Raw genomic sequence first — 14,038 nt, forward strand, 5'->3', positions numbered from 1 at the left:
TTTTATACTTTTGATTTATGCTTCTTATTATTCAGAAAATACATGCTGTCGCAGTGCCCTGTTGCTCTTTGTTTAAGTAACAATGCTTTAATGACTATCAGGTAAGCTTGTCAGAGATTGTAATATGCAAGTAAGCTTTAATAAGCATACTGTTAAAGAATTACCATAATTGAAAGCCTTTTTGCTGTTGCCATGCAGAGAATATTTACATAACTAGATAACGTATAAGCCTTAGGCATTGAAATTATAGGTTCATAGGTTTGTACTAGGCTATCTGCACAAGGGCATTTATAAGCCTAGCCAGAGTGTGTCGGCTTTCACCGCCCCATTGATTAATCAACTGAGCCTCTGTCAAGCAGAGCCAATGAAGTGATCTCAGGGGTGTATTTTCTGTTACCCATCCACTCGTCAAGGTTTCTCAAGAGTGTTAGTGAGGGGCTCTGCCTAATGTAGTTAGGAATTTTGTTCCAAAGCATGGAGAGTTCTCCGTGACAGGAATCTATCTCTCTAGCATGTTCTATTTATTGTTGTGGCAAGGTTTAGCTCACTAGAGTGCGTGGCTCGCAGTGACTTGGATTTCTTTAGGTGGAGCATGTCCATCAATTTTGAGTTGGACATGCTTTGTAAGTCAGGCAGAGATCACGTCTGAGTAAGCGATATGCCACTGAGTACAGACGGAGTTTTTTCAGTTGGTCTGCATAGGACATATGTTTAAGGCCAGTAATCCTCTTGGTGGGGGACTTTTGTGGTCTTTTCCAGCTCTTGGAAGTGTCTTATGAGGTACATCCCAAATGGGGCATTGTACTCTATGATGGGTCTGATGAGTAAGAGGGGCACTATAACCTCTTTATTTTTAGATGCGAACCCTTTAGTAATTAGATGGGCCACATAGAAGGATTCCCTAACTACTTTGGCAATATGATTGTCAAAGGAGAGATTACTATCTACCTGGGTCCCCAGATATCTTAACCTCTTCTGTATTAAAGGGGGCTGCGACCTATGTGGTAATTCGTAGGTGTTTTGTTTTTCCCAAATGGGATGACTATGCATTTTTTGGCTTTTAGCTTGAGACCATGACTTTGACACCAGTTGTCTGTCTCAGTAAAGCCTTTTTGGAGGATGTCCATGTCAGCTGGAGAGTCAATTATGGCTCCCAGTTTGCAGTCATCGGCAAACTTGGTTAGCCATAGTCCTCTTGTGTTTGCCTGTACTTCTGAGAAGTATATGCCAAACAGTAGGGGTCCCAGGACCGTGCCTTGTTGGACATCACTTGTGACTGGTTTAGTCGGACCTGGAGCCTGCTATTCTTACTGCGTGAGTTCTGTCTGTAAGCCAGTTGGCAACCCATCTTGTGACGTAGGGGTTTATGTTCAGGCTGGTGAGTTTTTCTATATTACCTGAGTGAGGAATGGTGCCGAATGCCTTGGCGAGGTCAAGGTAGGCTGTGTGAACCACCTTTCCCTCATCTATGGCCTTGGTGACCGTCTAAAAGAAGTCAACTAGGTTTAGTAGGCATGATCTGCCCTTAAAGCTGAACTGGGTCGGGTCAGGTTCCCAATGACTTTGTTAATGAGTTCCATGATGATGCGCTCCATAGCCTTGCAGACCAGGCAAGTCAGGCTTATGGGGCAATAGTTACCAGGGTCAGTTATGGCCCCTCCTTTGTGGAGTGGAATAACCATTGCTGTGTGCTATTCTATGGGCACATAGCCTGTGGAGAGGCTGAGGTTGAACAGCGTGTTTAGGTGGGGGGGGTTAGTTCATTCTTTAGTTTGTGCAAGACGCATCCTGGGACACTATCTGGCCCCAAATGATGCTGTGTTTTTGGCTTTTGAAAGGGCTATTTTCACATGTGCATCTGTGATTTCCAGGACACTACACTTTTCCAGTATTGTTGTGGGCCCTTTTGGAGGAAGAGGGGGGGGTGAAGTTTGCACTGAATCTATCTGCCAGGATGTTGGCAATCTCAGTAGGTTCAGTATATTTTGCGCTATTTTGCACTAGCTCAGAGTATATCTGCAAGTTGCCACTTAGATTCTTGACCTAGCTAAAGAAGGCTTTGTGATTATCTTTCAAATCCTTGGCTATTTTTCTTTTGAAGTTAGCCTTGGATGATTTTATGAGGGACCTTAGTTTCTTACTGATACTGATTAGGGATGTCTTTCCTTCTTGGGATTTGCTTTTTTTCTGAACTAATTTCCTCCTTTTATTGTATAACCTCTTTACGGCAGGGGTCCACCAGACTGGTTTCCTTCTCTTAGGGGAGTGAGTCTTGGTTTTGCTAGGGATGGCACAATCCCTGCATCCTTGTAGGTGCTCATAGAGTGCATTTGTAAAGGATTCGGCATCTTGGGCAGTGTTATTAAGGTTACCAGAAACCCGGACACGTCCTTTTTTGGACTCCTGTCTGGGCTGTTTTTGAAAATTCTGTGATTTGTCCGGGTTTTAAAACCCGCACAAGTTGCAGTATTTTCAAAAGCAGACATCCCTATTTCGGAGTTTTTTCCTCCACGTTGTTACTTTTTTGATTGGCTCGTATACCGGTATACGAGCCAATCAAAAACGGAGTTCTGTTCAATGCGGAACTGCTTGATATTCTGCATTGAATGGAAAAGTGTCCGCTGTGCGCGTTTTTGATTGGCTTTCATAGCGGCATGCGGCCCAATCAAAAATCCTGAATCACGGACCTTTTTTTTTTTTTGCTCTCCAAGTAAGAGTGGAGCAAAAAAAAGGTCCTGCGGCAGTAAGGAAAGGAGTAAAGACCTTTTTTTTGCTCTTTGATGCAGCGTCCTCCTTTAACATGGGGGCTGTGAAACTTACCGCCTCTGTCTTAAGTAAGGTGAAGTTTGCTTTAGAAAAGTTTTTCACTGTGGTTTCCTTGGTTGGGGGGTGGTGGTGGGGTGTGGACATCCAGAGTGATTAGTCTATAGTCTGATCTAACCAGTGACAGGTTGACCTCCGGTGCGGAACACCTGTCGCCCATGCTGGTGATGACCAGGTCCAATATGTTTTTACCTCTGGTAGGGGAGTTTACCAGCTGATCCAGGGTGTTTGAATTGAAAAATTCCAGGAAGCACTGAACCTGAGAGTTTGTACTCAAGTAGTTTTCCCAGTTAATGGTAGGGTAATTGAAATCGCCCAATAACAGGGTGTTCGGTAGGACCTTCATGTTTTCCAGTATCTCCAGAAATGCAGAGTGGTGGTCCTGGGTCATGGAGGGTGATCTGTAGCAGGCCACAATTTGCATTGCAGATTTGCCATATGTTAGTTGCACATGGATGATCTCAGAGGTATCATGCTGCGCCACTAAACTGGAGGTGTAGGTATCCTTGATGAATATGGATACAGCCCCTCCTTTGGATACAGCCCCTCCTTTTGTGTTTCAGTCCGTGTTCTGTGGCCAAAATGTGTGATATGAGTTGTAGCCTGGTAGTGCTGGCGTGCTCTCTGGAGCCTTGAACCAGATTTCAGTTACTGCACAGATGTCTATGTTCTCCATACTGAGGAGTGCTTCGAGTGCATGCATTTTGGGATTTAAACTCCTGGCACTGAATAGCATAACCCTCATTTTTTTATTTGTGCTGTTTATGGAGGTGGGTTTGACTTTTGAGCCTTGCCTAAAAAAAGCACTATGGGGGCAGCAAGAGCCTTGGCCAGTATTCGAAAGCCTAGGGATGACAGGTGCAAGCCGTCTCTTGCGAAGCAAAGCAGCTTGTCAAGCATGTCGTCCCAGGCTGACAGACACTGGATCCCATTTGAATGACACCAGAAGCTTAGCCAATTGTTGAAATTGATATTTTTTTTCTTTATACTGAGGTATCATTCTTGGTGAGGGCAGGATGCTACTCAGGGTCAGGGTCATAACCGCCTGGGCTACATGATCAGAGAGTTCTTCCATGTCTCTTTTCATGTAATCCAGGGAGGTACGTCTCAGGTCATTCACACCAACATGAACAATGACAGAGTCATATTTGTACTTGTTCTGGAGTGACCTGAGTGCTTCTGTTATGTGGTGGATTCTGGCTCCTGACAGGCAGCTAACAGTAACCTTCTCCTTGTCCAGCCTAGTGAGCGGAACATCAGTGTGCCTAACTATAGAGTCACCTATTACTAGTGTGTTAGGTATGTTATTTCGCCTTAAGGGCAGTGATTGTGCGGCACATTGATTTTGTGTTTTATGTGTTGTCTGGTTGGTGACGGGAGGTGCAAGTTTTTGGGGTGTCTGCTTTGGAGCTCTCTGATGCTTTTGCAGGTTTTTATTTAGAGGTTCCGAGTATGATTTAGTGTATTTATATGTATTTTTTGCCAGTGCTGGTTTAGTAGGTCTATGTGAGGCTGGAGGTGTGGTGCAAGTGTTTACCTTCTCATCATGACTGTCCGTTCCAGTCTTGGGTGGAGAAACCTTAGCCTCCAGTTTGGCTGTATAATTGCATCTCTTGTATATGTTAGTGTTTTGTGGTAGGAGGAGAGGGTTGTCTGTGTACATGAGGCAGTTGCAACATTGCGTCAGGATACCCAGGTTCACCAGCTGGGCTGGAGAGTACACCTGAAGTTGCCTTTTGGTCATGCCTGAATAAGTAGGGTGAGCTGCTTAGTCACTTGGCTGGTGAGGGGTGAATAAAGAGCCTTGCCCTGCTGTGTAATCAAATGTCGGGGTATATTAGTGCTTACTATTAGGTCTGAGCAAGTGCTGGACTGTAGGATGCTTTTTGAGTGCTTAGGTTGAGAGTTAGACTAGTTTCAAGGGAAAAATTGAAGAGGAGACAGTGGAGCTAGGAATAATTTAACCATAGCTAACAGGTGCTGCCCGGCGCACAAAACCGTGCAAACGCGGTTTTTAAACTATTAACTTTAAGCTGAAACCACTCCTCCAGGGACAGATGGCTGTTCAAAGTTCCCCTCTCTCACAGGTGAACAGAGAAACTTCCCTCTATCCAAGTAAGGTATGGGCAACTCAGAAACTTGTAACACAGCCCTGAATTCAGCACTAGCCTGAAAACTGGACTATACTAGCTTAGAAGGGTGGGAAACAAGGAATGTTTTTTTTTTTTTTTTTTTTTTTAAAGATAAGGCAAAAACAATAAAAAGTACACTTAAAACAGCTTTAAACGACTACAAGCAATCAGAAAAGGCTATCATACTTTAGTGTGTAGCCTACAACAGTTAAACAAAAAATGACTTTTTAAAAGTGCAGGCAGTCAAATAAGTACAATATGTGAAAAAAGCAAACTTTTAAATCACAATAAATGCTGGAAAATCAGAGTTTAGGCGGAAAGCAGTTAAGTACATCAAGAAAATACAGAAAACTGATACTTAATCACTCCAAAGACTCTCTTTTAATTTAGGCTTGTATCAGTTTAAGGCTTTCTAGTGCTTTCCAGTAGATTAGTTACAGGAATGATGGGAAACAAGTGCAGATGTGGTCTTTTAAATCAGAAAGTTGAAAGAGATGGACAGCTTCCCAAATGATCAATAAACTACAATTCTGGGCCAAGAACCACTCCTCTTGTGGTACCTAGTACTTACCACTCCCACTGATAAGCTAGAAGGCTCCACTCCAACACAAAGGCTTTGGGGGCTCAGAAGCTTACAAACAGTCCTGGATACAAAAAATCTGTACCTGGACTAGACTAGTTACGGGAAAGGTGGGGATCCAGTGCAAACACGAGCTTTAAAACCAGAAAGTTGAGAGAGATGGAAAAACTGCCCAAACTGCTAATAAACTATAATTTCTGGGCCAAAACCACTCCTCTTGTGGTAGATAGGCTGCCTAGTGCTTACCACTCCCACTGATAAGCTAGAAGGCTTCCTTCCAACACAGAAAGGCTTGCGGGGCTCAGAAGCTTACTAACAGTCCTGGATACAGCAACTCTGTATCTGGACTAGGCTAGTTACAGGAAAGGCAGGAAACAAGCACAAGTGCAGCTTTTAAACCAGAAAGTTGAAAGAGATGGGGAAAAAAACTGCCCAAATGGCCAATAGCTACAATTTCTGGCCAGGAACCACTCCTCTTGTGGTAGATAGGCTATATAATGCTTACCACTCCCACTGATAAGCTAGAAGGCTTCCCTCCAACACAGAAAGGCTTGGGGGGCTCAGAAGCTTACAAAGAGTCCTGGATACAGCAAATCTGTACCTGGACTACACTAGTTACAGGAAAGGCGGGGAACAAGCACAAACACAGGTTTTTAAGCCAGCAAGTTGAAAGAGATGGGAAAATGCCTAAACGGCCAATAAACTACAATTTATGGGCCAAAACCCACTCTTCCTGTGGAAGATAGGCTACCTAGTGCTTACCACTCCCACTGATAAGCTAGAAGGCTTCCTTCCAGCACAGAAGGGCTTGGGGGGCTCAGGAGCTTACATACTGCTCTGGTGGACTAGACTAGTTACAGGACAGGCAGGAAACAAGCTTAGATTTTTTTTTTTTTTTTTACAGAAAAGCAGCTAAAACAGCAGTATATACAATTGGTAATGCAGTGCCGGCTAGCACACGTGTAGCAATATTACGGCAAATACAGTTTAATTAAATAGGACTATAATTAAATGCAATTAAATTAACAAATGACTAAAAAACAAGTGCAGAAAGCATTAAATTAGAAGGTTACTAACAAGCAGTAATAAGTGCAGAGTAAGTGCAACTGAACAGATAGCACGCACAAAAACAACTAAGACAGTTACAGTAAGAACAGTTGAATAAAGTATATATGTTGAGGGAGAGAACAGAGCAGGATTAAGAGGCTACAGGGGTTGTCCTTCCCAAATGCTCTCTTTGTACACAGTAGGAGTGCCTGAAATCAGAATATAATCTCATTCCACTCAGTTGAATGAGCAAATGAGATGGGCCCAAAAGGAGTATCCAAATTTCCAAGAGGGACAGGCAGTTTCAAAGCCACCAAGATTACCACCAAAACAAGAACAGGAAGGGTGGGAAACAGTGGAGACAACAAGGGACAGAAACAATACAGCATCACTATAAATAATAAGCAAATGTATAAATGCAGCACACTGCAAATTAAGTTGCAAAAAGTGTACTTATCAGTTTGGGATAGATTCCAACTCTACTCACAGCAAATCTATCAGCTTTCCATCATTTCACAAAAATGCAGTCTGTATTGGAATTACAGCAATGAAAATATACCTCAAGCAATGACTAACAGCTAGGATGTGGGCTGGCTCAACAAGCCCCTACTTGAAACTAGCTTCTGAGTTACCCTGAGAAAAAAACACAGGGGAGACAACAAGGAACAGAAACAATACAGCACCACTATAAATTCACATAACAGTATTTGTAATAAAGGACAGGATTACAGTATTTTCAGAAGCTCATTACATTTGTTGGAGACTTGCAGTCATCTTTGCAGGCTTTACCTGTAAACTAAACAGAATGCCAATCTATCATGTGTGGTCCTTAACCTGTACAGTAATCCTTTAAGCAATTTATCTTGAACTTGTTTCTAGTTTGCTGTTCATTTTTTACTTTGATCATGTCGTCCCCATGAAACAAGTAGATAGTTGTTGTCAGGCAGCAGGTCTTTTTTGGATAATAAACATTTTTACAAGTGGGGTATCAGCTACTTTCAGCATGTTACTTGGAACTTTTATAAAGCTGAATATAAATTATAATTAGAACAGCGATGCAGGGAGAAGTGGTTCGAGTTGAGTGCTCCTCCTTTTTTTTTTTATTCTTGATTTTGACTGGCATTCCAGTAATGTATTTAAAAAGTAAGTTATTTTTTCCAGCCTCGCAACCTTTTTGTTTCCATCTCGATATTATGTAAGCTGTCATGTAGCCAATGCACTGAAATGTCTTTTCTTCTACACTTCACTTTGTCTTGATTAGACTCTCCTACTGACGGTTTGGCACCCAGGGCAGCGTATTTAATTAAAGTTCCTGGTGTCGTGGTTTTGAGTATAGCTCCACCCCTTTCTAGTTGACCACACCCCTTTCAATTGGCCCCCACCCATTCAGCTGTCTCCTGTAGCCGCTCTTTAATTTGAAGTCACCAGCCACCACTGCCTACCTATGAAAAACGAAGCGAAGAGACTACTGCACGCTTTGTATTGTGTTTATTGCTACGGAGACCATTGCGCGCTATTTTATTATTCCGACGCAATAATCTAGACTCTCGTGGTTATACTACTTGCGCAAAGTCTGCTTCTCAGCTGTCCCGTAGTTTCAGGAATTCCCCGATTTATTCTCAAACTATTGCTATATGCACATGCGATTTTTTTTAGTAAAAATGGCAAGCTGCAATTAAAAATAATGCTAATGATTAAAGGTATAGCTTTACCCGTTTTCAGAAGCTCGACCGTCAACGTTTTGCGTCAGCGGTATAATTGCTTGAAAAGAGTAGTTGATGTATGAAGAGCTACTGAATTTCTTATGAGTCAGAGCAGCAAAGGCTGTTCATTGTTTATTTTCAATGTATTTATTTTATCGTTGGTTGTACAAATGCGCAGTCATTAATGGCAGCCCTCTTATCCGCAGAAAGTAACCTCAGCGACATTTTATTTTACACAGGTCTGCACAAATGAGCGTTGTTACTGTTAGCATTTTACTTCAAGGCATTAAGTTTGATTAAAACTAAACAAATAAGGCTGTTCATATACGCTGTTATCTTGTAGTATGAAACATTGTTTCTTTACCAATTTAAAAACTACACTGCAGTGCTTTGTTTTAATTTACCTGTAACATATTGTTACAGTGCACCTTTTAACTTCCTTGGGAGCCTCGCAAACGTTTCCATATAAGGAAAGTAGGTTGGTTCACCTGGGTAGGTTTCCTTGGTCACACCTAGAATAAAAGAAGCGCTATTGGAAACTTCCTTATAAGGAAATAAGATTTTAATGCCGATTTTTATTGGTCGGGAGAAAATATAACAATACAAAGAAATAACACTACAAAGACAATTTCAACTTTTGCTTAATTTAAACATTCCACATTTATGAGTGCTGATTTCGCAATTATATCTGCTGTTGGCCTTTTACAATTAGTTTTTAAAAACTAAGACCGTGGTCAAAGCAGTGAAGGCGTTAGTGTACGAGAACCCGGAAATAAAAGATGGTTGGTGGTTGTTAAAGGAGTGAGGAAGTACTGCTCATACAAGAGAGCGGTTTCAATTTTGTTACGTCTCTTTGCGTGTTCTTTCCTTCTTGCATTTTATTGTACTTATCGAAAGTTTAGTTGACGCTGTTATGGTAAGTTGTTTTATATTGTGAATTATGTCTCTAGATTGTAGGGACAGTGCTTATTTATAATCGGAAGTATTTAATTTATATTGTTAAATTGGGCTGGTGGTGTTTTGTTGTTTACTATGTTTTATGTTTCAGAGCTCACAGAAATGTGGTTTTAATGAAGTTTCAGGTTCTTGGTTATTTGAGATTTTCCAGCTGGAATTTACTTTGGGTTGAGTTCCGCTGCTTTCGACTTGCTCTACAAAAAGTTCTCTGATCAAAGATACATATCTGAGGATGTCGTGATACTGTAGGTGTGCGTAATTATAGGTTATATAGCTATGTAACGATGTTATGTCAGTGCTGTTGGCTGATAATAATTTGGCTACTGGTAGTGTGTGTTCAGTTTGTAATTGATGACTGATAAAGTCAGTCTATATTACTAATGCAGAGTTGTAGTTTACTAGCAGAGCGACCAACAGTTGTTTACTGCTGTTGTCTGCTTTTAAGGCATCCCGAATACGGTTCCTCCATGGGCAGTACGGGTTTTAAGTACAGCAGTGGTTCTAAACTCTTCTGTGACTGAACCCCACCCTTCCCCGGTGGAAGTGGGGGCGCATAGTCCCCACGTTATTTAACTGAACCGCCGGCCCCCCTTCCTCCTCCTCCTCCTCCTCCAAATGTACAAGAACACTTGTGGTGGTCTGTCCTAAAACCGGTGTGTCTTCAGATAGTTATGGAGTTTTGTGAGTCGTGTAGACACTAATGAACCTTAAACGAGATGGTTTGCCATTTGTTGGGGTTAGGTTGACTGGAGTGCCTCTTTTTCCGCCTGTTTGGAGATGTATTCTTCATTCGTTCAGACTTGCTGCCATACACTATTAAACTGTGTATAGAAAGATGGGCGTAGTTGCGCCTTGTAAGTGCAGGCGAAACTAAGGCGATACTCACCTCCCTTGTGTAAGGAACGGTTATATCGCCATTGAGTTACTTAATGTATCTCTCGATTGTACAGATTTTCACAGAATGTCCAGACTTTGGCCTCTTGTCCTTTTTTTTATTTATTTTTTTTAATTTATTTTTTTTGGAAACTAGTGGTAACTCCTTAAAGATTGAAGTGCGAAGATTTCAGACCTCATATCCTATCAACATTTTAAGTTTGTAAGAGGAATATTGAAGTTTTGTCCCTATTTTGGGGTTTGTTTTATTTACGGGTTGGGCCAGATTTTTTGTTCTAAGAGGTTAACCAATGGGGTGCGTGCGGAATTGTAGTAGTATTGTGTAATTCCGTACTACTGTCTGTATTAACTCTGCCCTCCAGAGCTGGGGACAAAGCAGGATATAATGGGGTGGGGGGCACATAATGAAATACAGATACGCAAGTAAAGTAAGACATTGTGTATATTTAGTATTGGCATGCATTTTGTATAGAAAAAAAAGCGGCGTGAGTAGTGTGCTGATTGTAGTCTAGTGCTTCTCCTTGTGTTGCACTTAAAGAAGGGGTGGTAAGATTTACAAGCCTAAATTGATAAGGTAGAATAAACAAAACCATTAATTTTGTAAAGCATATCTACCTTATTTGGATTTCTAGTATCAATTAAGGTAGTAACCCATGTGGTGAACGCATTGTTTGTTGCACCAGAAGTGGAAACCGGACGCATTGTTTATTGCACCAGAAGTGGAAACCGGACAGCTTTTACTGATCGTGGTATTACTGTTGGCGGTTTTTGGATCTTGCTTTCTTCGTTGCTTTTGCCCACAGCTCTCTGCTGCGTCGGCATACGCATGCGCAGTACATCGAATACTAGACAGCTGCCGAAGGGCAGCAAGGAGGCATTATACAATGCCAAAGAAAAGTAATTATTTTTTTTCTTAATGTTATTGTATAATAGCAATAACCCACGCCTGGTAATGCTGGATTTACCCACGGTTGGCTTTGTTTGGCCACTCGGGCTTCTCCCTGGTGACCAAACCACGCCAGCCCTGGGTAAATCCAGCATTACCCACACCCAGGCGCGGATTATTGCTGTATTAACCCATCATTGAGTTTGTGCAGAAATGGGCGTGCCTGCCGTGATTGGCATAACGGAATAACAGGCACTACATAAAGGTGCTTCTATCATATAATTTGTTGTCAGACTTAAATAATGCATTTAATTTTTTGTGCTACTATCATCACACCAGCCTAAGCTCTGTATGCACCCAACATAAATTCTTTATCCCTGCAGTTTTTGAATTTCATCTGCAGTATCTCCTGTAGAGAGAAGAAAACTTAAGACGATCCTCAGTAACTGACACTCGAAACGTGTCCTTCAGATTTGCAGCTTCTCATTCACAAGACAAAACATTGTATTAGAAATTACTCGCTCTTGTTTAACCACCAGTATCCACCCAAACTACCATCCATACTCTGCGCTACTTATGTAAGCTTACCTTTCTAATCCCTTGCTAAGCTGTGGATATCCATTCCAATACTTCATCTACTTTATTTTTACACAGAATAGCTGTATTTCTGCTAATGACTCCACGTGTACACCAATGCACTTAACATAATTAGGTGTGGCACAATATATATATTTAGTACCTGTACCACAACTGTTTAGTACTGCAATTAGCCTAGCCCACATGGCCAACCATTCTTAACGATTTTGAGAATAGTCCACTTCAGTAGAGCATCTTCTTTTACAGCAATTCTAATTATCCTACCCTGCATTAAATTGCTATCTAACTCAAGTACTACAGCTTGCACTGTCTTCTCCATATCGTTATATCACACTTCCTAGATTTTAACATGTATGTACATATTCCCACACAGTAAACAAAAATACACTTAATGCCGATTAACTGCTAAAATAAATTATTTGATTTCACATCAATCGCATTTGCGTTTTTGTTATGTATGTGTTCGGTATTTTCTGTATATCTGTCTAATCTTCTTAAGTTTGTTTTTTTTTTTTGTGTTTTGGTGGCATCTTTCAATCAAATGGTGGGCGGTGCAGTCAAAATGGTCACAGGTGGGTTTTGGGTGGGGCTTGCTACTGTGCATCTGGTGGGTTAATACACTTCAATATCGCCGGTTTCCGTTTATGGGTTTCTTATTTGCAGAAAAGACTGAATTCGGTGAACTGTGTGATGCTGTTGACGTTATCAAAGAAACATGTACTTTATTAAAACTTACAAGCTTTAGAAGTGTCTAAATTATTAATGAACTGCAAATTAAATTTGCCTCAAAGTGTGTGTGCATAGGCAAGCTAGGCGGCGACTTTCCAGTAATCTGAATGGTGTATGTATACCAGAATGGGGGTATTAAGTGGTGTGCGGGGGTGCTGTGGAGCCGTTTTGCCTAGAGCACCAGTTGACCAAAGGCCGGTCCTGTGCGTGTACTTTAGAGTTGCCACCTGTCCCATTTTGCGAGGGACAGCCCCTTTTTGGGCAGTTGTGTCCTGCAAAAAAAGTTATTCTGTATCCGAAACACCTAAATGTTATAAGAAACAGAAAAAGCAACTAAAATGCTTACAAGCATACGCTTTTATTTAGGCAAAAAAGTGAAGTTCCAGTCATTTGTACTGGCCGTGGGTATGTTTTCAGCCTGACAAATCTGACGTTTGTGCCAAAAATGTCCCACATTGGGCATTTGAAAAGCTGGAAACCCTAGTTGATTTTAATATTTTGTCCTTAAAGGAGAACACACCCACAGACTTTTCCTACGTTTTAACACCACCTTGGGACTAAATATTTTTGTACACAAGTTCTGAGTCTGACCACATGGGCTCTGGCATCTTGAAGTAGAAGTAATTGATTTAGTCTACCTCTTGGTATCCCATATTGCAGTGCTGGTGCAGGCCTCTTGTTTTCTAAAGCTCCTGTCACTGCATTGATTTTACATGCATTGCTGTTTTTTCAGTCAGTTTTAAGTATTTCATGCTGTTCAGTGACTGCTTAGTGCAAATGCTACAGAACAGAGTGCTTTTTACTGCTGCTGCTTTTTAGAATGGCTAAACTGCATTTTTTGTGAAGCCTGAATTGTACTAGTGTGGCTCTTTTCAGTCTCCTTTCACAACCTAATTTCCCTAGCTGTCAAACTGCTAAGGGTAATTTGAGCTGTTACCTGCTGTGATTGACTGCTCACAGCAGGAGACCCACTTTCTTTGTTCTAGCCTATATTTTCTGTATGGCTAGGGAAAGGACCAGGGAGCTGTGACATCACAACATGGGTGGGTTTTTAAATGGTTATGATCTCCGTTTGGGGAGGGAATTGGCCAGAAAACTACTTGTATTCAGTGGCCTTGATGACATTTGTGAATTGGAGAGACTTTTTCTGGGCGGGATAACTTTTTTGAAAGTGAAACCACCACAGTACAGCGAGGTACTGTTCTAGTGGAGAGAGTCAATTTAAAATATTTTAAATGTTTACTCATAGCAAGGATTATAAATAGAGAAAAATGACTTGAGAACTTTCAGCATTTAATAAAGAATCCCATTGTCCTAGACACTACTAGTTAGCATTCCCATTGTAAATGATCCTCCTTTAAAAGAATCTTTACATGCATTAGTAGTTTGTTCAGAGCTTGGCAACCAGTATTGGGCATGGTGCACCGTTCGTCTGGATCAGTAAACAACACTGTCACAGTATCTTGACTGCCCGCTAATCAACTAACTGTCATAACAGTAACACTAACGATGCAAAGTTAACATTCTGTGCAATATGCAGAGTTACATTTGTGCAATTTGAAATGTCTGATACGGGCAGTATTTTGGGTACTGACGAAGGCATGCAAGTGGAATAGTCCTGGATGCATGTCATTGTACTTCTGCTGCACTGTATAAATGTCTTGCTGTTGTCATTGGGTTAGCATTAGTA

General features: G+C 41.4%; 1 protein-coding gene across 1 annotated transcript in view; it reads left to right on the forward strand.

The window, feature by feature from the left end:
- Positions 1-8,852: 8,852 nt before the first annotated feature.
- LOC122789432 (cofilin-2-like) overlaps positions 8,853-14,038 on the forward strand; it is a 177,594-nt gene continuing 172,408 nt past the window's right edge. Inside the window, exon 1 of the mRNA XM_044056891.1 lies at positions 8,853-9,201. Within this exon, the coding sequence (XP_043912826.1) occupies positions 9,199-9,201 (3 nt within the window). The 5' untranslated portion in view covers positions 8,853-9,198. The remainder of the gene's footprint in view (positions 9,202-14,038) is intronic.

The sequence above is a fragment of the Protopterus annectens genome, chromosome 1.part2, assembly GCF_019279795.1.
Source record: "Protopterus annectens isolate FY-2018-M chromosome 1.part2, PAN1.0, whole genome shotgun sequence".
Lineage (NCBI taxonomy): Eukaryota > Metazoa > Chordata > Ceratodontiformes > Protopteridae > Protopterus > Protopterus annectens.